This window comes from Lagenorhynchus albirostris, chromosome 18 (genome assembly GCF_949774975.1).
Source record: "Lagenorhynchus albirostris chromosome 18, mLagAlb1.1, whole genome shotgun sequence".
In the NCBI taxonomy this organism is placed as follows: domain Eukaryota; kingdom Metazoa; phylum Chordata; class Mammalia; order Artiodactyla; family Delphinidae; genus Lagenorhynchus; species Lagenorhynchus albirostris.
In genome coordinates, this window is record NC_083112.1 from 18,158,711 (window position 1) to 18,183,015 (window position 24,305).

The following is a 24,305-nucleotide window of genomic DNA, read 5'->3' on the forward strand; positions in this document are numbered from 1 at the left end:
GTGATGAGTTCTGGTGGCAGTATAGAAAATGGCTTGGAGAATTGGGGGTCTGAGATTCCAGCTTGGAAGAGTCCAAGCAAGGGATAATTGGGCCAGAACTTTAGTGGTGATATTGGGGATGAAGAGGAGTAGATATTTTTATTTATTTATTTTTATTTTCTTTTTTATATCTTTATTGGAGTATAATTGCTTTACAATGTTGTGTAAGAGTAGATATTTTTAAAACATTTTATTTTTTCTGATTCAAAGTAATACATGTTTATTATTTAAAAATTCAGACATTTTAACACAATATTGTAATTCAACTATACTTCAATACAAATAAATTTTAAAAATTCAAACATTTTAGAAATCTATAATATAGAAAGGGAGTGCATACCATAATCCTTCCCAAAGAAACCATTATCAACAATTTGGTGATGACTTCTCTGGTTTTTATCCTATATTATAATGATTCTTCTTTTATTTTTTAACCCAAACTTTAAACTCATTGCCTCACATCCTGTTTTATAGATACCATTTATTGAGTGTTTGCTGTGTGCCAGGTATTACATTCAACGTCTTATGTTATTTCATTTAATCCTTCTAACAATACTATGAGGACTAGGTATTATCCTTACCATTTTACAGATGAGGAAATTGAAACTTAGAGTAAGACTATTGCTCAAGGTTATAAATACAGCTAATAAGTAACAGAGCCAATTTTTCAATCCAGATCTGATTCTAAATCCCATCTTCTTAACCATTAATACGTCCTTAATAAGATTTGAAGCCCTTGAGATAAGAAGGGAGAGGTAATTATAGAAGACCCTGAGGACAGAGTAGACAAGAAGCCCTGAACGAACCAGCTTTACCCATTACCATTTTCTAGGTTAGCTTGAAATGCTAGAGGTTTAGCTCTTTGTTAAAAATCAGCATTTTTACTGAATTATCTCTTGTAAAGTTGCTTGAAAACTGGGGACATAATTTGATTGGTGCATTCAGATATCAAACAGTGATGTCATTTAGGTAAACAAATGGGACCTAATTAAACTTAAAAGCTTTTGCACAGCAAAGGAAACCATAAACAAGACAAAAGACAACCTTCAGAATGGGAGAAAATATTTGCAAACAAAGCAACTGGCGAAGGATTAATCTCCAAAATATACAAACAGCTCATGCAGTTCAATACCAAAAAAACAAACAACCCAGTCAAAAAATGGGCAGAAGAGCTAAATAGACATTTCTCCAAAGAAGACATACAGATGGCCAACAAACACATGAAAAGATGCTCAATATCACTAATTATTAGAGAAATGCAAATCAAAACTACAATGAGGGCCTCCCTGGTGGCGCAGTGGTTGAGAGTCCGCCTGCCGATGCAGGGGACGCGGGTTCGTGCCCCCGTCCGGGAGGATCCCACGTGCCGCGGAGCGGCTGGGCCCGTGAGCCATGGCCGCTGGGCCTGCGCATCCGGAGCCTGCGCGTCCGGAGCCTGTGCTCCGCAGCGGGAGAGGCCACAGCAGTGAGAGGCCCGCGTACCGCAAAAAAAAAAAAAAAAAAAAAAAACTACAATGAAGTATCACCTCACACCAGTCAGAATGGCATCATCAAAAAATCTACAAACAATAATTGCTGCTGAGGGTGTGGAGAAAAGGGAACCCTCTTGCACTGTTGGTGGGAATGTAAATCGATAACAGCCACTGTGGAGAATAGTACGGAGGTTCCTTAAAAAATTAAAAATAGAACTATCATGTGATGCAGCAATTCTACTGCTGGGTATATACCCAGAGAAAACCATAATTCAAAAAGACACATGCACCCCAGTGTTCATTGCAGCACTCTTTACAATAGCCAGGTCATGGAAACAACCTAAATGTCCATCCACAGAGGAATGGATAAAGAAGATGTGGTACATACATACAATGGAATATTACTCAGCCATAAAAAGGAATGAAATTGGGTCATCTGTAGGGATGTGGATGGACCTAGAATCTGTCATACAGAGTGAAGTAAGTCAGAAAGAGGAAAACAAATATTGTATATTAACGCATATATGTAGAATATGAAAAGATTGGTATAGACGATCTTATTTACAAAGCAGAAATAGAGACACAGGCGTAGAGAAAAAACATATGGATACCAAGGGGGCAAAGGGGGTGTGGATGAATTGGGAGATTGGGATTGACATATATACACTATTGATACTATGTATAAAATAGATAACTAATGAGAACCTACTGTGTAGCACAGGGAAGTCTACTCAATGCTCTCTGGTGACCTAAATGGGAAGGAAATCCAAAAAAGAGAGGATATATGTATATGTATAGCTGATTCACTTTGCTGTACAGTAGAAAGTAACACAACATTGTAAAGCAACTATACTCCAATAAAAATCTAAAAAATAGGGGCTTACCTGGTGGCGCAGTGGTTGAGAGTCCGCCTGCCAATGCAGGGGACGCAGGTTCATGCCCTGGTCTGGGAGGATCCCACGTGCCGCGGAGCGGCTGGGCCCGTGAACCAGGGCTGCTGGGCCTGCGCGTCCGGAGCCTGTTGCTCCGCAACGAGAGAGGCCACAGCAGTGAGAGGCCCACGTACTGTAAAAAAAAAAAAAAAAGTCTAAAAAATAAAAAAAAGAAAAGAAATGCAAAAAAAAGGAAGATTAGACAGTGGAGTCAGATGATGAATATGGCTCAAGATGGAGGTCAGCATTATTCTGTTAGTTGAATTGCTCTTTGAAATTATCTCAATTCTTTAAACATGTTAGTAAGAACATGTCTCAACAGAACTAAGTGCTTTGCCACTACTATATATTAAATGATAACTGAAAAGAAACTCCTGTGCAGCACAGGGAACTTTACTCAATACTCTGTAATGACCTATGTGGGAAGAGAATCTAAAAAGGAGTGGTTATATGTGTATGTATAACTGACTCACTTTGCTGTACCACAGAAACTAACAACACTGTAAATCAACTATACTCCAATAAAAATAATAATAAAAAAGAAAAAGAAAAAAAGACAGAAATCATTAAAAAAATGATGTCATTTAGGGATATGATAGTAACATGCTATACTGGACCTAAGTCTAACCATAAAGAATGTAAGACAGAAAGAAATTAATTCTTGTCCATCAAGGAGAATCATTTGGATATGGGATACAAAACACAGTAAAAGGATTTGGAACCCAAATTTTATGAAAAGATCATTAAAAAGGACTTTCTCACTTCAAACGAACTTTTCTCCTGGCCCACGCAAATGACATTTCAGGGTACTGAGAGAACTTGAGAGTGAGGTCACTAAACTGCTCTCAGTGATCCATAAAGAACCATTGCCCGTGGAAGATTTTCCAGAAGTCCAATATTAAAATAATAAATTTCTCCTAATAATCTTATTTGTAAAAATCTTATTGCAAAAATTTTCAACCATATACAAAACAAGACAGTGCAAAGAAATCCCATGTACTCATCTCCTAGCCTTAACAACCGTCAGTATTTTGCTGTGTTTATTTCATCTGTCTTCCCAACACCTCTTCCCTTGTTTTTTCTTTTTTTTTTTCTTTGACTGGAGTATTTTAAAGCAAATCTCAAATCTCATGTAATATCATCATATCAACCCTAAACGCATCAATACGCATCTCAAAAATAAGATAATTTTTACATAACTACAATGTAATTTTGCACTTAAAAGTTAATAATAATTCATTAATAACTAATACCCAGTCCATACTCAAATTTCCTTGATTGCCCCCCCAAATTTTAGTTGGTTTGTTCAAACAAGAATTCTAATAAGGTCCACTTATTGTATTTGCTTATAATGTCACTTAAGTCTTTTTAAGTCCCTTTTCATTTAAAACAGCACCTTCTCCCATGTTTATGCCATTGACTTGTTGAAAAACTGAATGAGTTATCCTACATAATTTCCTTTATTCTAGGTTTGTCAGATTGCTTCACTGGAGGTTATATTTAAAGGCTTGATTAGATTCAGATTCAGTTTTATTTTGGCAGTCATATTTTGTAAGTGGTGCTGTGTAGTTTGTGTTTCATCACATCAGGAGACATACATTTAGTAATGCTAAGACTGAGCAATGAGTTCAGATGGTGGCAGCCTAATCCATTATAAAGTTCCCCATCAACTACACTTAATTGTTTTATCATCCACTGATGAACATTGCCTGATTCAGTCATTTCCTTAGGGGTTACAAAAAGGTGATTTTCTAACTTTATTATTCCTTATGTATTTATTGACTGGACTAGTTTTATAGAGAATAACTTTCCCTCTTCCACCACAATTTAACTAGTCTGAAGTACAGTCCATACTGGAGAGGAAGAATAAATGCCTAATTCTTTCCCTTCAATTATCAGTTTAGAAAGTAATAAATTGTTAACCTAGGAACTTCCATTGGTGTCCATTTATTTATCTCTCTCTTTCCCCCTGTCTTTCTCCCTCTCCCCCTTGTTCCTCTCTTCTTCTCTCCTCCTCCTCCTCACCCCTGTATCCCTGTAGTATCATTATGAACTAGTGGACTTAGTGTTTTTTCATACATCTTATATAGTCGTACTTAAAAAAATTTTTTTTTTTTGCGGTATGCGGGCCTCTCGCTGTTGTGGCCTCTCCCGTTGCGGAGCACAGGCTCCGGACGCGCAGGCTCAGCGGCCATGGCTCACGGGCCCAGCCGCTCCACGGCATGTGGAATCTTCCCGGACCAGGGCAAGAACCCGTGTCCCCTGCATCGGCAGGTGGACTCTCAACCACTGCATCACCAGGGAAGCCCCTAAAAACTTTTTTTGATGCTTGATTATCTGTCTGTGGCCTCTTCAAGTTGACCCATGTCCTTTTGATATCACTCCCATTAGTTTGTGAGAGTTTCCTTGCTTTCTGGCCCATCTTGTACATTTTCTAACACAGACCTGGAATTAGCCATCTCTACCAAGGACTCTTTCTCGTTTTAGTTAGAAATGGTTCTTAGGGACTATAATCTGGATGCTAGGGATGCTCATTGACATTGGATTGTTATTGCTTCTAGACCTTTTCAGTGGACAGAGTTAGCTCACTATTTTTAAAGTAAGCAAATGTTTCTAGGTTAGAAGCAAAACTTCTTGATTATATTGAGGAGGCCAAGTGTTTGCTGAATGGCATTTTACAAAACTTTTCCTAGTGCTGGCTGACGTTGTTTCTTCCATCAGTAACAACAAAAGTCATTTTTCTCCTTACATAATATAATCTGTGTTCTTAAATTGAGATATTCTTGCACAAGATCTTTCTTCTAACCATTTTTTGTGTAATGTTTACTGTAGCTCACTGCTAGATGAGATCATTTCTCTTACACTTTGGCTTTTATTAAATTTGAAACAGATCTTACACAGTGTTATTATTTGAATAAGCATGCATAAAAGTAGTGTGCATTCTGCACAATGACACAGTTAATTATATAGTCTGGACTATATGATCCAAACTGCAAATCAGTAGGAAGATATGATTCAATTCTATAAAATAGTGATTCAACATTCATTGGATTAACCTTTATCAGCAACCTGCCATTAAGTTAATTGTTATGGAGAACATAGTGATTTGTCGTGGTCTTTTGTCCTTGAGACACTTATCCACAAGTAGAATAAAATAGATGAAGTAAATATTGATTCTTTTTTTTTTTTTTTTTTTTGCGGTACACGGGCCTCTCACTGTTGTGGCCTCTCCCGTTGCGGAGCACAGCCTCCGGACGCGCAGGCCCAGCGGCCATGGCTCACGGGCCCAGCCGCTCCGCGGCACGTGGGATCTTCCCGGACCAGGGCACGAACCCGTGTCCCCTGCATCGGCAGGCGGACTCTCAACCACTGCGCCACCAGGGAAGCCCAAATATTGATTCTTTACCAAACCTAAGTATATTAATGTTCTTGGGATTTGAAACTTAAGGTAGGCTTAACTTATGGAGCACTTCTTTATATAGTAGGCAATAAACTATCAAAAGTCAATATCCTAGAGGGTAGTCAGGTTGAAATGATGTATGTGAATTATAAATTCCTTAAAGGTACTGAGGAAAATTAGGACTTTCCTTATATATCCCAATATATTCCTAACTTTAAGAAGTTGTCATCTCAGAGAAATGACAGTTCCACTCTTGGGCACAAACTACTAGGATGGGATGACAAGTGTTCTGACCTAGAGTAGCATCTTTTAAAATATTCTCTTGGTCCTCAAGAATAGTCAGTGCATCACAGATGGTTCCAATAAACTTCACCAAATGAAAGAAAAAAGAGAACTAATTATACACAAAAGTTGGAGTAGAAACTTTTTTTATAGATAGTTTCAGTTTGACAATTGAATTAAGAAATGAGAAAACATTGGCTAGAGATCATACAGCTTTTTCTCTAAGCCAAAGTTTGTGTCTCATTAGAGTCCTCTAGTATTAAGAATTTTAATCAGAGTTTGAAGTTTATTAAATTCATTGTATGCCTTTGTGAAAAGCATTATCCTAGGCACTCTTCGGAGACTGGGGTAGGGATGGGGGAAGGTAACAGTAAATAAGACATAGGCACCATATGGAGGAGAGGAGAAGGTAACAGGATAAGTAAAACATATCCTTAGCAATTAAGTTGTTTGTAATGAGGTAAAGAAAACAGATTTATAACAATTAATTGCAATGTACTATAGTGTAGAATGAGAAAAGTGCTGAAGTAGAATTACAGACAAGCTGTTGTAGGAGTATGAAGGAAGGGGAGAGTGATTCTGAATGGTAGGTGATTGGAAACACTTCAAGGAGGAGGTGGCATTTGAACTAAGTCTTGAAAGACGAGAGAGAATCTTAGAGGTGGAAACTTAAGGAGAAGGGCATTCTAGGTTGAGAGAATGGCATACCCCAAGGAATTAAGGAATGTGATGAGAGATGAAATTGAAAAGTTAAGTTTAAAGCAAAATTATGAAAGTCCATAAATATCTTACTAATAAGTCTGGATTTTAATTGTCTGCCCCTTAGGTTCTTTCTCTAGGTCAACAGTCTTCATTTTATATTCTCCTAAGTACTCTATTAATAAATGATAGTGTTTTTCTCCTTCACATTTCAGAAAACGTACCCATCTTTATAACATCTTTAATAAAAACCCACCTTATAACTCTTCCATGCATGCCAATAGGCTGATTTTCAAATTCTTCTGATAAGAGAAATTGCTAACACTATAAATTGGCATTTTTTAATATTCTGCAAAGAATAGTGCCTATCTGAATATATTAACATTTAATGTCAATATGAGTTTTTCAGGGAATATTCAGATGATATTTGTGAATATTATTCCACATAAAAATGGGGAAAAAAATGAATAAATACCACACTGGTTTAATGAATTCTCTCAAATACCTTTCTTTGCTATTTTCCCTACTGTATTTATAAATTTGATGTTACAAAGTAGCCTGTTTCCTAAATTGTGGGAAAGAGATTTTATTCTTGATTCTGAATTTCATGTAAATATTATTTTATTATTCTTGAATCCTCAATTTCCCTCACCCCAAATTTATTCCTCACCCTACCCAAACTACAACATGTACAAGTTTTGTTGACTCTTCCCCTGAATAATATGCATGACCTGCCCACAGTCCTCTATTCTACTACTGCCACCCCAATCCAAGTCCCCATCATTTCTAGCTGGGCTTCTGTTCCTCCTAATAGCTAGTCTCCCTGCTTCCACTCTAGCTCCCCAGCTCATTCTTCCCTGTTTTACAAGATTCTCCACGGGTAGCCAGAGTGATCTTTTTTAAAGCATATGACAGACTGTGTTAATTGCTTTCTTTAAACTATCCAAAGGCTTCCTATCACACTTAAAAATGAAACTCCTTACCTTGGTTTACAAAGCTGCTGGTTCTTTCCTTGGAGCCTTTGCAGTTAGTTCCCTTTGCCTGAATGCTTTGCCTCTTCCCTGACCACTCAGTCTAAAGTAAAGCAAATTAAGTATACTCTATAGTATACCTATTTTATTGTCTTCAGTTTCACAGCACTGAAGTATATGAAATTATCTTTTCATTGTTTATAGTCTGTCTCCTCCCCCACCAGAAACATTTGCACTAAACTGTGAATGCTAGGAAGGCAGTGACCTTGTCTGCTTACTATTCTGTCCCCAACATCTGGAATAGTGCCAGGCACATTGTGGATATTTAGTGGGTATTGAAAGAATGGTGTTTGAATGAACTGTGACAAATGGTATCTATGCTTCCATTAACAGTAGTATTGAAATGGTTCTTTTGATACCATTAATATTATTTTGTTAATAAAACAACATAGTTCTCTGTTTCTCTCTTGTTTATGCTTTAGATATGAAACCCCACAGATCGCCTTACGTTGTGGGATTATGCTGAGAGAATGTATTCGACATGAACCGCTTGCGAAAATCATCCTCTTTTCTAATCAATTCAGAGATTTCTTTAAGTATGTGGAGTTGTCAACATTTGATATTGCTTCAGACGCCTTTGCTACTTTTAAGGTAATTTTTTCTGAATCAGCTGGGTTATTTAACTTCAGCATTTAGTCATTTGGCCTCTAAGAGGCAGTTTAACTTTTAAAAGCAGAAAGTTGTATTCCTTAGGTCAGAGCATAGCCAACTGTGTATGATGTGGATCATAAGAGGATTCAGTAAGTAGAATGCAATTAGACCCGTCTGTCACACTGTGGAAAAAGCAACTCAAAATGCTTGTCATAAGCTCATAGGGGCTTATGAAGAAGACAAAGACACAGAGTAAGGAAGAAGAAAACCAGTGAGAAGAGCAAAGAGTGAGGGAAGGAAGGAAAAGAGGAGGAAAGGACAGGGGACAGACTCTAAGGAGAGTTGGCGGTGGGTGGAGAGAAGAGGAGCAGCGAGGGCAAGAAACATGGACTTGTGCTCAGGGTGTTGAGAAACCCCAGGAGCCTTCTCTGTTTCATAGGCGACAAGTCTCACCTGGCAAAACAACAGTTGTACAGTGGCTACAGATGAAGCCCCCAAGAGTATATCTAGAACACATGGTAGGAGGGGCCTTGGTGCATCAGATAGGAAGAAGGACATTTAACACAAAGGATGGTTCCATTTCTTTCTAGCAAATATCTGTTCCTAAACAACTGAGGAGATGTTCTCTATTAGTAGCTACTGTAGTGCCATTTTTTTCCTTTTCAAATCTGATGACTCTTTGCTGTCATGGAAACAAGTTAGTTCCTTTTTTAAAAATCCTTAAATAAGACTTCACAAATAACTGTAAACATAGAACAACTCAATGGAGGGGGAAGACCAAATTCAACTGAGCATTTATTTTTGAAAATTTCCCCAAAGATTTTTCAACATTTAATAGAATAAACTATACTTGATAATAGTGTCTTGCATCATATGTTCAGCTCAGTTTAATTTTCAGCACAATATTGAATCACAAAAATAAACTATGGTGATTTGTACATGAGCATATTTTCCGTTGAACTTAAGTCCTTGAAAATCTAAATAACCTTAAAAACTTTCCTAGTATGCTACTGATATTGAAAATGCCTATTATCTATATTTTACCAAAATGCTCTGGTTAATATAATGTAATGACCATAAGTCACTTTTTTTTAAGTAGCTGGTTTCAAGGGGATTTGTTTACTTGGTTGGCTGGTTGGTTTGGGCTTTTGTTTTTAACTTCTTAGCCTTAACCTTTTTTGTTTTGAACTGCAAGATGACTACTGCCCAGTTAGTCATTGGTGTTTTCACATTGTTGGCTTATGTTTTTGTCGTGGTATTGTCTACAAATTGTCCTTTCCCAAAAAAGATTCCTTACAACCACAATCTCTTTCACCTCTCCCTCTAAGAATCAACATGATAAGAAGTGGTATGAATTCCATCTCTCTCTGCACCTGACTTGCTATATGTCCTTCATCTGTGAGATGAGGAAAATAATCTCTGTTTTTGCAGAGTTGTGAAGATTAGAAATAACGTATGTAAGGTGCTCGGCACACTCTCCAGCACGTAGTAAAAACTCAATAAATGCAGCTGCTGCTGGCTGATGTAGTATCGTGTCCCTGCCATTGCATGTCTGCCTCTGTCATTGCACCCTGAGTTCTCCCAAGCTGTGAAGAATTCACTAAAATGTCAATATCAACATTTTTTTAGCATTATACTTAGACTATGCAGAACCTAGCCCTGTCAAAACAATTGTTAGGAGGTGGGATGAAAGAGTACACTATTTCAAATACTTTTTTTTAACTTTGAATTCTTTAAAATTTGAACTTTATTTTTCTTGGCAATTTTCTGCTTTTTCATTTTGGGGTGGGATCTTAGCAATTTTTCTCCCACTCAGTTATTTGATCTATAATAATGCAACATCTGTATTTGTCTATGTATTATGTTTATATACATGTATTATGTTATATATGTGTGTATATATATATTGTATAATCCCTCCAGTTTTGTGCATACATTTATTATGTATATAAATTGGAGGGTATATCTATGTATATATAATGTATACACACTCAAGTATAAGAGTGTATGTGCACGAATCACTTATTGGCTGTATCCATCATACACGTGTGCTGGAGGAATTCTACCCTGCCATATTATATTTTCTATTATTGGATTTTAAAGTTATTTTTTTCCCTTAGAATTTGAAGGAGCTGCTACTAACAGAACCCCCTCCTTATTCCTCTTTCTTTGGTGTAACACTAATGTATAGTGAATGGAAAACCTTTCCAAGCAGCACTCATCTGCAAAGTACTCTTTCTGTTGCCACCATCAGGGTATGTGCAGGGCCTGAGGCCATGGGAGATCATGGTCCTCATACCTGAGGCTGATGACTGTCATAATAGATGCAGAACCCCATGGGTGCAGCCATCCACAGTGTCTGCTGCAGCCCATGGAGAGAACTTTCTAACCTGGGTCAGCTTAGAAAATCACTGATACTGCTCAGGAGATTGGGGAAGAGAGTATCTGAAAACTAGGCATCCCGAATATCCACTTAGAAAAAGATTAGGGACCCCAAAGGATGCTGTGGAACTACCTTACTCTCTGAGGTGTCCCCTGACATAGGAACTGGTTTGAATTTTGACCTGGGATGGACCAGGAATGAATTCCTTAGAGGATTTTCCCATTTTAAAATTGTGATTCCAGAACAGTATTACATGTTCCCCTGAGGAAAAAAGTACATTTCTCCACTGATAGGCCCAATGGTCAATCAAGTTGTGATGAAAGGTAATATGAAATGAAATTAATAGCCAGTCTCATTATTTTTGAACTTGAAAATTGTAGTGCAAACTAATGAGGACCTACTGTATAGCACAGGGAACTCTATTCAAATAATCTGTAATGACCTATATGGGAAAAGAATCTAAAAAAGAGTGGATATATGTATATGTATAACTGATTCGCTTTGCTGTACAGCAGAGACTAACACAACATTGTAAATCAATTATACTGCAATAAAAATTTTAAAAAATAAAAATAAAACTGAAAAAAAAGAAAATTGTAGTGCAAAGTGCTTGAAATATTTAACTTTTTATTGAAATAGAAATAAGTGAGTTTTACCATTGCTGCTGCCTTCTTTTTCTCTGTGAGGTTATGTTGTGTATCTTGTATATGCTTTTAAGAAGCTTTAATTAAATATGTATTAAAGTATAAGAATTTATTTTTGAAAACTTGAAAATTCTTGTTAGGTTTTTAATTAAATTCTGCATAGTACCTAGACAGGGTATTTAGCCCTTAAGCATGTTAAACGGATTAGCTGACGCTTGTTTTCTTCCAACATTAAGGTGAATTAAGGATATAATTTAGGTGTGAATTTTCAGTCAAACATTCCTTTATGCTTTTGTTCAATTTTCCGAGAGTTATGTCTGTAGTTAGATCAGGCTACTTGTCTTCAACTTTGAAAGGGTGCATTGTGCTTCTTAGTAACTGAACAACACTTCCCAGCCCATTAACCCAAGAGCAGGATGATGCTGAGATGGCCCTGTTAAATGTCATTCTTGTGCTTCCCAGCATCCTAGGCACTTACGTTTCAAAAGTGGTTAAGAAAAATTAAAGATTAATCATTGAAAATCTGTTAACTTGTGAGATATGGTTTTAGTACATTCAGAGTTCTTTTTTTAATAAATGGTTATTAATGACATTTTAAAAAGATAGTCATAGACTTTATTTGAATATTTATTATATCATTTTCACAATGTAGAGTTATGGCTTGAAGAAATATACTGTACACTTGTCTGTTAGGTGACATTTGTTTCACTAGTTGAATTATTTCTATGGTATGAATTTAAAGCACTCTGCTGTTTTTAGCATGAAACAAATTGTATTTCACATCTTAAACTAAGAATGGAAGTAATTTAATGATGTAAATGAAAATATTCTGAAACTTTTATGTTTCAAATTAATGGACTTGGAAAATCTTAGAAGAAAAAGATTTATAAAATTTGTTACCTATAATAATTTTGTTTCACTTGACTTTTCTTTTTCTAGGATTTACTGACCAGACATAAAGTGCTGGTAGCAGACTTCTTAGAACAAAATTATGACACTGTAAGTAGAAGTCATTTTTAAGTATTTACCTCATTCTCTCTTCCTCTCTCTCTCGCCTTCTTAGATCTGTTAGCACTTACTCCTATTTATGATACACAGTTGAAACCAACCATACACCCGATTGGTTTATTACCTAGAAGTCAGGTCATCAAGAAACTATGGAAAATAGAGGATGGCAGGAGATCAGGGCTTTCTTGTTTTTCACATCTCTTCCTGTTGTGCTCTGGAGCTCCAGGAAACAACTAGTACCTGCTCACTTTGATCTTGACTTAAGAGCATCCATGTTGCCCTTAAGAGGCAGTAGGAAACTCCAAATGGAAGAGCACCCCATCTTACTAATATAAATATTTTACTTGGTTTGATAACTAGTTTTACTTACTAGTAGAAATACCAAAGTACATATATGTCTTCCAACTCCCTTCTCTAAGGGTGAATCCATCTCAACATTATGATAATTAGCTATAATTGTTACTGAACCAAACTCACCCGACATGCAGCAAAGCCAGTCTACTGACACCGGGTTGTGATGAAGGAAAATTCAACATTTATTGCAAGGCCGAGCAAGGAATGTGGGGCGGCTAATGCTCAAAAGACCCCAATCCCAAATGGTTTTCAGGGAAGGGGTGAGGGTTGCAGGGTGCCTCATTGGCTCATGGACAGTCTTCTGACTGGTTGGTGGTAAGGTGACAGGGTGGTATTTCAGGGGTTAACATCATCAACCTTTTGGTTCCAACCAGTATGAGGTCTACATGCCTGTGGACAGTATGCAGTTAACTTCTTCCACCTGGTGAGGGTTTCAGTATTTGCAAAACAACTCAAGGATATGGCTCAGGATATTATCTATAGACCTTGAGGAGGAACAAAAGATCCTTGACTTTGTTTTATGGCTAAACTATTATTATTTTGTCTTGCTTGGCTGTTTTCCTTTGTTTCTGCATTTTCTCACTTCTCTGATTAAATTTGCTCTTTGAAACTCGGGGAAGACCTAGGAGGCTGAAGCTTTTTTACAAACAAGAAGTGGGGGACTCAGGAGGGTATGTTCCTGGGAAGGCCCCTCAGGGTCCTGCCTGGTTGCATAATGTGACTCTTCTAGGAAGCTTTCTGTAATCCCCCCACCCCCAAACACACACACACACACACACACACACACACACACACACACACACACACACTCTCTCTCTCTCTCTCTCTCTCTCTCTCTCTCTCTCTGTCTCTTTCTCTTTCTCTCCCCCTCTCCCTCCCTCTCTCCCTCCCTTTCTCCCTCTCTCCTTCTCTCTCACACGTTTTCCACGTTGTATTATTATGGTGTGTCTTTATATCTTCCTGACTGGTTCTTAAGCTCCCTGGGAGGCAGGAACCTTATCTGTCAAACACAGTGGTTCAGAATACAGTATAGACTTTAGTATCCACTTGCTTTGCTTCAGGATCCTGCTCCACCTCTTACTAATTGTATGATCCCGGACAAGTTACTGCACTTACCAAAAAATGAAGATATTAATAATACCTGCTTCATAGGATTGCTGTAGGAATTTGACAAGATTTAAAGTTTTTAGGATAGTACCATGTATTAATTTTTATCATTATTACTTACATCCCTAATACCTAACTCAGTGCCATACATTTGGTGGTGTTAAATGAATATTGAATGAACAGACCCATCCAAGAGCTGCTTTGCTTTTGCTAAGTGTATCAGCAATAGGAATAGCATAATTAAAGTGAAACGTAGCACAAACCTAGAAGCAAAACTTTATAAGATTTATTCCAGTATTAGTTTAGCTGCTTCAGACCAGTACTGTCCAATTGAAATACAATGCAACCCACTATGTAAATTAAAATTTTCTAGTTAGCCACACAAAAATGTAAAAGGAAACAGATGACTCTGGGAAGATATGAAATACCCTATCAGTATCCTATGTCTTCATACATCCAAGTCACAGAAATTAAACTATGGATTTTTTATTCATAAGTTGTTTGCTGATCTTCCTTTGGTTTGAGATTAAGAATTATCAATATAATCATGAAATCAAAAGTGATTTTCATATCCTAAAAGTATCAAGAGAATACCCATGGGATCAACTGGAGAACTTTGATCAAAGTGTAAAACATGAAGGGAGAAAAAGATTATTGCCAGAGATATCCAAAAGCTTCAAGATTAAAAGAAAATCACGTATTTTTGAAGTTAGGAAATGAATTGTTATTATAGTTTAGTTGTTCAGTAACTATAGATGCTGGATGGAATGTTAAAGACTCATTAGATGTTACATTTATAATAAATGAAAATAAAGAGGGCAAAGATAGTTTATGACAAAACCTGTAGTGTTAACTACTAATCTTTTCTATAGGATGAGTGAGATAAATGTGTTGTGCAGTTTGCATTCAAGGATAATAAGCAATAATCTGAGAGACCATAAACTCATTCTCTTTGACTCTTATTTACCTAAATTTGTCTCTGTATCTATAGTCACTTCATGTGTAATTTAGTAGTTTCACAGATGCTGAGCCTGCTACACTGACTTGAACATTAGCTTTGAGAACTCATACTCCCTAAACATTTCATACTTCTTGAGTTTCATATTTCTTTAGCAGTAAACCTGAAGCTGGAGAACATGATATATGACCTAAAATAATGAAACTGGTAGCTTGGGGAGTCAACAATACCTTATCTGCGTGTATTTGCATTTTATAGTTACAATTAAAATTTACCACGACATTCGTGTGACAGATTTAGTGAAAAATCCTCCTTGTGTTCCATGACAATTAGAATAAACAAGTCCTTTATGTAAAAGAGTATAATTACTGTGACTTTAATGTGAGCTACATGATTTTGTTTTTACTTTTCACTTTCTTAATTCTCTATCAGGAATTATCCTCAGTGTGCACAGCTTCCCCTCATCATGCACACGCACACACACCTGGCACTTGCTCCTCTGAGGACCAGGACCCTTTTCTACCCTCCTCAGCCCCTGAGCTCTCTTGCCTTCAGTTCTCTGCCAGGCTTGCTCCTCCCACCTGAGTGGTCTCCGAGTGTGTCTATGTGTGATGGGAGGTTGACACTGAGCTTTGCCAGCCGCTGGCACTCTGTGTTCAACCAAAGGGACTGGGCAGTGATTGACGACCAATCACATTAGGAAACGGACCCCACTCACCAGCGTCCCCTAGCTTCTGGGGAGAGTGGAAGTGCCCTAGAGAGGCCACTTGGCATTAACATGGCCATTATGTGGCAGAAGTAGCCCTATTCCTCTACCCGTTCATGCTATGAATTTGACAGTTTGATTCTTTATGAGTTGCTAAGTGTATTTAATCTTTTCTCAAATTATTCACAGACTAATAGCTATCAGCAAGACTACATAAACAGATTTCTTTAAAATGTCTTTAAAATGTCATAAAATGAGTTATCCTGTAGCTCATTAGATGAGTTAACAGATGTTTTATTCAAAATGATTTATTGGGAGGACTCAATTACTTCATTTTCTACTCAATTTCTAATTTACAGAACTAAAATAAAACAAAGAGAAGTAGCAAACTTAATGCAGAGAAATCACTGCTGGGTTTACACTCTAATATTTCTTTTCTTTTCATTAGATTTTTGGAGACTATGAGAAATTGCTCCAGTCTGAGAATTATGTGACTAAGAGACAGTCTTTAAAGGTAATATCAAATTTCTTTAAGTTAGAGTCTCCAGAAGTTGATATTCTTGTTAGTAGATGACTAAGGTTTAATAGTGGACAAATAAATAGAGAAAAATTATTCTATTTTTTTGTAACTTGAGAAGTACATTCAACGTTATGACTGTACTTTGTAGCAAAACGAGGTAAGTGCCCTGCTTCAAATACTTTTTGGAAGTAACAATATAAGTAATAAGTACAGAATAAATACAGGATGAGGGATATGTTTTTATTTGTATGTAACCAAACGGCATTTCTGATTTGAGATTCTATCTCCTACGAAATACGTGTTGAAATGCCTCTCTCCCTCATCAGACAGGGACCCAGCAGAATTGGGCCACATCCATCTGTGAGTGGCCTTCCCTCCCTCAGTGAAAAGGTGCCTGGAAGTAGCCATTTGGTCAAGAGGAGGTGGGACAGCTCCTGAGGGAGTAGGACATTGGCTAGAGCTGCATCTCTGCCCTTCAGATCCTACTCAGATATTCAAAAGAATGTTTTTGGCAGATAATAATTGGCCATTTTTAGTCAAGCAATTTGTATGATGCTTGAGCTTACTAAATATTATTTTATATTATTATATATTCATATTATTTTATATATTAATTATAAAAATATAGTATTATTTTTTAAATGTTGGAATGATGACATTGTAGAACAATGCATTTGTTTCTAAATATTTGATAGTTTTAAGCTAAAGCAATAAATTAAATCTATTTTGTACCACATATTTGTGAATTCACTTTCCCCATGATTATGTGTCAGCCTTGACCACTCTCCCCTGTACTTGTGCCCTTGCTGCTCCAGCTTTACCTGTTGATGGAGAGGTCAGTGTACTATTTTCAGCCAGTCATTCAGCACTCTTGATTGAGTTTCTCCTTGTGCAGAAACCCATACAGAGTAATCCACATAGAAGAAAAGTATCATGGGTGTGCTGCTGTCTGTGCTGGAGCTTGAATTAATGAGATGGAGCTCCAGGCAAAGGCAGAGACATCAATGCTGTGCTCTCCCATGTCCAGAAAGCTTCTTAAAAGCAGTTGAAGATAAGGATACATCCTGTTGGGACAGCCGTGTACTTAAAGAATAGACACAAGGACAGTCAAACCAGGAAAGCTTGTCTGTGTTACAGAGGTAGTCATCCTGGCGGGGAGTGGAAATTGGAACAGTAAACAGAGGTGACGATGCTCTGAAGGGCCAATATATAGCTAACTGCTCATAAATTTTCCAAGTCCTTCCTATTTTCAGTGGAACCTGTCAGATACTGGGCCAAAGTAGAGGGGTTGATATGAACTAAGGTGACTGAACCAAACTGGGATCAAGAAAGCTGAGGGTCATGGACTTTAGAATTTATCCTTGTACCATTTTCCACAGTGATAAGAACTTGTGACAAATTTTTCTGTGATCGACTGTCTCTAGGGCCTTAGGCAAAGTTATAAAGCTTACAGTTTTTTACCCAGACATTTCCCTTCTTGGCCTTCTTCCTGCTTTTCTTTCCTGCTGTCCTGTCATCCCCTCCTATCCATGTGCCCATTGCCCTCATTCTCTTCTCAGGATGCCTTCAACCCCACCTTGTCCTGTTCCCTTGTTAATATTTGTTAAATGGTTAGAGCAGAACCTACCACATGGTAAGACCTGCATATATTTGCTAAAGAAAATTGAAATAAATTTCATTAATAAATATTCCTCGTCACTGTCCCCAGAGTTCAGTCTCTGGACTGAAGGCACCGATCTATTCTAAATAAATAATTGGGACTAGGGTCTGAGTTAGACTTTTTCCTACCAGGATGCATTTGCATTTAAAAATCGAAGCCTGTTAACCCAGTAGATGTATGATTAGTACAACATGTAATACAAATTTAGCGGGTAGCAAAGGGGAGCAAGAAAGACTCATTTCTCACCTCTGTCTGCTGCCACCTGGCTCTCCACCATCCAGCCTCTCTTCCTCTTTTCACATAGTTCTCCAGCTGAAGACCTCAGCGCTATTCCAGTGACATGGCAAAGAGCATCTGACTTTGTACCGCATGTGGTATAGAAAGTCTCCTTTAAACTCTCCCTTTTCAAGCTGATTGTTTTCTACTTATTTACAGATGCCCCAGCCCACTCATAAGGCCTCTTTCTTTATTAATGCACCCACACATACTACATGAGCTGCTATTCCCACTTAAAATCCTTTACAGTTGACTGTCTCACAAATATTTGATTTACAATGTGATAAAACCAAGCACTGGTTAGAGAGTGAAAAGCACTAGTAAAAGGTAGATAAAGTATATCAAGAATGTAAAAATTGCTAAAATCGTTACTGAAGAGTTGGCCTTTTTTGAATGTTGGATTATAGGCAGAGATATTGCTAAGATGGTCTTGTATCAGTCTATTCAAGGAAAGAGCTCCTTAAGTATTGTTTGCTCTTTTCTTCATCAGAACATTGTCTGCAGAGCTCCACTGTGTGCTGTTGGGTTTTCCTTCAGGTAATTAGATCTGTGGTAGCAGTATCTTCTATTTTGATTTTACTATGGTTATATCTCTGGATTCTGTAATATTTTGCACATAGATGTTTCCTAATTTTAGAAAACAAGAGAGGTTAGATTATTGTAACAGTGTATTTACTAGGCTATTTTCTGATTCCAAAGCAGTTGCTACCTCCTGCCTTTTGTTAATCAAATTCTAAATTTTTCTGAACTATCTTGGGGTGCTTAGGTTCCTGGTGTCAATAAAAAATAATTAACAGAGAAATTCCTTTCACTATATGACATAGCTTAGGAATTTATTTCTTATCTTCTTCAGAGGCCTGGTATTTAATCACTAGAAAGATTATAATTCAAAAGAAGCTTGGTGGAATTCTGGATTTGGGGAGAGCTCTGGTCAATATCATTAAAACACAGAGTTTTTTAAAAAACTCATTATTGTGCGTGGTTTCACTGTATACTATGAAGCCTATAACATGAAAGTTAAAGAAGTAAAAAATATGAATTTTTTTCCTTTTACTTAGTATAGTATTGCTGTATAATGCTTTGTATTACTATGAAATGCAGCATTTTTCACTGTCAGTATTAATTAATAGATTAATATTTAATGGCTAAAAGATTCAATGTTTTTGGCCAAATGATTTAACATAATTGATTGTTTCCAAAAAGTAGTGAAATTATATAAACAGAGGATAGATTGGGTAGAATTTATATATAGGCATCCCCATGTAATAAGAATTGAAGTGACTTAATCTGAACTTAACTCATAAATGTCACTTCAACAAATATTTATTGAATGTGTGTATGTATACAAATTTTAAATTTTTTAAATGAAATTGCTCTGTTGCTATAAGACCTTTTGATATGTGTATGTGTGTATGCTTTACATGTATTTTTGGCCACGCCACACAGCATGCGGGATCTTAGTTCCCCAACCAGGGATCGAACCCATGCCCTCTGCAATGAAAGCATGGAGTCTTAACCACTGGACCACCAGAGTTATATTATAATTATATTTTATTATAACATATAAAATGTTATATTTTAAATAAATATATATCTACATAGAATCTATATTTACATAGATGCTACATATATACACATATGTGTGTATATAAAGATATATATGTGTGTGTGTGTATATATATATATATATATATATATATATATATATACACACACACACATATATATCTTTAGAAGCTTCTTGTCAGCTTTACAACCCAGAATGTTTTTTGGTTTGTTTTTTTTTTTGAGAATCCGGGAGCCATCCCCCTGGAGTGTAAACATCTAGGAAGATAGCTCTCCTTCCTCTCTATCACAGGAAAATTTAACCTTGATGCTCCTCTCCAAGCTGTAACCATTTGCTTGTCAGAGAGATAAGAGAAGTTTTATTATTCTCTACATTAGTTGGATAAAAGCAATGAGGTAAAACAAATGGCTACTTCAATGGCCAGGTGAATTCAGGGTGAACTATGAAAGGGTGCACAGCAAATGGCGCTGTCTGGTCCTCTTATAGGGGACCAGTTATCTTTCATCTTGAGAGTATATATATGTACTGGATTGTAGCTGCTTGGTTGTATAAATAAGATAGAATTTTATGTCTTCGTAATGCCTTTTTTGTAGATTACCTGCAGTGTTGTGCTCTGAATACGCATATTCTATAATAAAACTGCTTTCTTTCTTTTCTACACTTTGTAGAGAGGATTCTGTGTTGCATGGACTTTATTTCCCCAACAATATCCATACACTTCACACAGTTAGGTTATAAGGGATACAAACACTAGTAGGAATTGACACATGCCCTTATGGAGCTTATATTCTAAATAAGCTCATGAGTAACTCTGCACTGTAAGGCAAAGTGAGTACAGCTAGGAAAAAACAAAGAGCACAGAGGCAAGAGAGGAAATTCAGCTGAGGAGAAGAGTTGAACTATAGAAACAGAAGGTAGAACGGTGGTTATGGGTGGGGGGCAGGGGGATGGGAGATGCTGGTCAAAAGGTACAAGCTTTCAGTTATAAGATGAATAAATTCTGAAGATCTAACATACAGCATGGTGACTATAGTTAATAATACTGTATTGTATACTTGAAAGTTGCTGAGAGTAGATCTTAAGCATTCTCACCCCAAAAAGGAAAAGGGTAACTATGTGAGGCTATAGATGTGTTAATTAAATTGCATGTGGTAAATATTTCACAATGTATACACATATGAAATCTTCATGACGTACAATTTAAATGTACACAGTTTTGTCAATTATACCTCAGTAAAGCTGGGAAAAATTTGGAGCAAGGGTAGTGAAGCCACAGAAGCAGAAGAATGAGAAAGAATAAGTGAGGGGGCAGAGGAAAGGATGCAGCAGAAATGACTCCAGTCACAGTGGGTTTTGAATGCCAGACTAAGGACTTCAATTTTTATCCCCAGTTCAAAGGAATCTAGATACTTGTTTGTTTATTCATTCATGTTATAAGTGGCATTAGTAACATGAATAAGGCTGATCATCAGGAAGATTCATTTGACATAATGTGCAGAATGGGTTGGATTGGGTGAAGACTGAAAAAGAGACCATTGTGTGTGCTGTTGCAGTAGTCCAGATGGAAGGTAGGAGGGTCTGAGTGAGTAAAAATGGAACGAAGGATGTTCAAGACATTTAAAAACAGAAGATTGGCAGATCTTAGATATAGATTTGGTATGAGGAGTAAAGGAAGGAAAAGAGCTGAGAAAGATTTCAACTCTCTTCCCCAGGGGACTAGCAGATCATGATGTCATTAACAAGGAGAAGAAAGGGAATTGGTTGTAGAGATGTTGAGTGTGATAGGCCAGCTAAGTGTTCAACCAGGGCTTGGGGTGGGGGTCAGGGAGTTAAAAATGTGGGTATAGAGTTTAGGAAGGAAATTAAAACAGAGATGTATAATAGATTTGGGAGACATCTTCCTGGATGTCATAGTTGAAGCCACGGGCATAGATGAGATTGTTGGGAGTTAAAGAGGTAAACTACAGCTTGGAAAATCCCTGCATGTATAGAGCCTAAAGGGAAGGGGAATCAGTAACAGGCAGCATAGGAACTCGCTTCAAGCGGTAAGAAAAGAGAAGAAAGCGGTGGCCTTGAAACCAGGAACAAAGAAAGTTTCCAGGAGAGTATCCAGTTAGCTTTAGATGCTGAGGAGAGATTAAGAAAGATGAAGACTACAAATTTACACAATTGCTATTGCATATGTTTGAGACTAACTGGTGACCATCTAACATCCAACACTGGTCATCATTAAGTATATCATATATAAAATTATGTTAAGGGTACATTTCACCCACCTGGTTGCTGAAGCTTTAGGAATTGCTACCACTACAGTGAGAATAAAAGTTCAGCCATATGCTGCTAGGGGGTCTTCAACTATTCTCACTCTTGGTATTTTTATTTTGTTTTGAAGTGTATTAGCCTGTTTGGGCTGCTATAACAAAAATACCATAGACTGGGTGGCTTAAACAACAAACATTTATTTCTCACAGTTCCGGGTGCTGGCAAGTCTGCGATCAAGGTGCCAGCAGCATTCCGGGATCTCTTTTCTAAGAGCACCAAACCCACTCATGATGGCTCCACCCTCATGTCCTAGTCCCCTTCCAAAGGCCCCACCTCCTAATACCATCGCATTGGGGATTAGGATTTCAACATATAGATTTAGAGGGACATAAACATCCAGTTCATAACATGGAGTAATGCCGCATTTTAGGAGTTAATAATTTGTCACCAGAAAATGTTTTGCTTTACTTTTTTATAAAAACTTGCTGCACATATTAAATTTCATATGAATTCAGGGTCAGAGTTTTTTTCTGGCTCTATATCAGGTTTTGTAATAAAATTTAGGGAGAAGGTAAGAGTCACTTAATATAACCTGTTTTTCCAGCAAGCTACTAGAGTATATTTATTCAGATAAGGAAGGTATAATTGTTAAGTCAATTTTTTTATTCTTATCCTACCTCAACGCCTAAGGAGCAGTACATTACTGGGAAGCACATTAAAGTAAGGGATGAAAATAATAAATTTATTTCTGGCTAGCTCTTGATGAGGGCAGCAGAGAAAGCTTTTTTAAGCAGTAGCAATGACTGGCTTAAAAAAAAAGATTCAGAAATGCATTAAGCACTGACTTTAGCAAAACTGTATGAAAAGTTTAAAAATAACTTAATAATAACAACAGCTTCCATGCCTATGCTTTAAGATGTACTTAAGGACTCTGAATTTTTTTCATATCAACATTCATAACTCACATTTATATTTTGTTTTCCTGTGTGAAGAAGTGGGATATATTTTGAATAAGATGACTCTCGGACAGATTCTAATTTGATTCTGTGTTTTTTGTAGCTGCTAGGTGAACTGATCCTGGACCGGCACAACTTTGCCATCATGACAAAGTACATCAGCAAGCCAGAGAACCTCAAACTGATGATGAACCTCCTCCGGGATAAAAGTCCCAACATCCAGTTTGAAGCCTTTCATGTCTTTAAGGTAAAGTGCAAGCTGCAGAAATAATGTGGGCATTTGTTTTCCAGTCGCAAATGGCAAACTCCCTACTGTGTACCCTCCTTTATACTTGAGAGAAAATTAAATAGGCAGTCTTTCTGTTTTGCATGACTTAGGTGAAATTTTAGAGTTATTTTAATGAATGCCCATTTGTTTCTAAAAGATTTGCTAACTAATCCATATCTCGACATATTTTCATTTTTTTCGCTGAGAAAATAGGGGAATACTGTTTCCCAAAAGTTACTAAAATAATCAGTGATTGAGTTGAAGCCGAAAACCTGTGTCAGAATTTGAATGCTTTGCTTCTGCCTGAAGTGTTTCTTTGAACTTTAAGTGAAACCTAAAGAAACACTGAGTACTACTTGCTTTGTTACTTGCTTAGAAATATTTTAATTCGTTTCGAAAGAAAAGTAGTCCATATAACACCTGCTTTTTCTTTCTAATATCTTTTCTTTGATGTAAGAGTAATAAAATCATCTCCTAGAAACTTTAAACAGTAGATTTGTTTAAAGTAGGGTAGGTGGAAGAAATCTAATCTATAATCCCATACCCCTGACTTAACTATTTTAAAGATTTTAGTAAATTTTATTTTCCTGTGCACATATTTGAAGGTTTTTTCTGCAGCTGTATTTACATTGTACACACAATTGATACACTAATTTTATCACTCAATGCTATACCGTAAGTGAACATTAATTCACTGTTGTTATATATAGTGTTTAAAAAGAGCCAGTAGTTTTATTGGCATTATAGTTTTTCATTGGGTATACTTACTCTAGTTTACTTAAATATTCCTGTGTCGTTTATATTTAGGTTATTTTCAATTTGTAGCTACAATGAGCATTTTATGTATTCAGCTAATTTTTTCCATATTTAGGATTATTTTCTTAGGATAGGTATCTAGAGTAGAATTAAGGATTCAGAGAGTTCCAGGCTTTTTTTTTTTTGGCCTTTATAATGTATATTCAGTGATTGAATTTATAAGTCTATAAATGGGAGACATGGCAGTTTATAAGGTATGTAATTGTTGCTTTGAGAGGTAAAAAACAATTTTAGTCCATCTTTCAGCCACCACATCTTTATTGTCCAAAAGACCACTAGAGCAGTTCAAATTCCAAATTAATTTATGAATTCCATTTAATTACAATCAAAATCCCAGCAGAACTTTTCCTGGAACTTGACAAGCTGACTCTAAA

At 36.8% G+C, this 24,305-nt stretch overlaps 1 protein-coding gene across 7 annotated transcripts in view; it reads left to right on the forward strand.

The window, feature by feature from the left end:
- Positions 1–24,305, forward strand: part of CAB39L (calcium binding protein 39 like) — a 100,481-nt gene that overhangs the window by 67,663 nt on the left and 8,513 nt on the right. For all 7 annotated transcript variants that reach the window (XM_060129603.1, XM_060129604.1, XM_060129607.1 and 4 more), the window contains 4 exons: positions 8,278–8,446; positions 12,413–12,472; positions 16,055–16,120; positions 22,951–23,094. In XM_060129603.1, the coding sequence (XP_059985586.1) occupies positions 8,278–8,446; positions 12,413–12,472; positions 16,055–16,120; positions 22,951–23,094 (439 nt within the window). The remainder of the gene's footprint in view (positions 1–8,277; positions 8,447–12,412; positions 12,473–16,054; positions 16,121–22,950; positions 23,095–24,305) is intronic.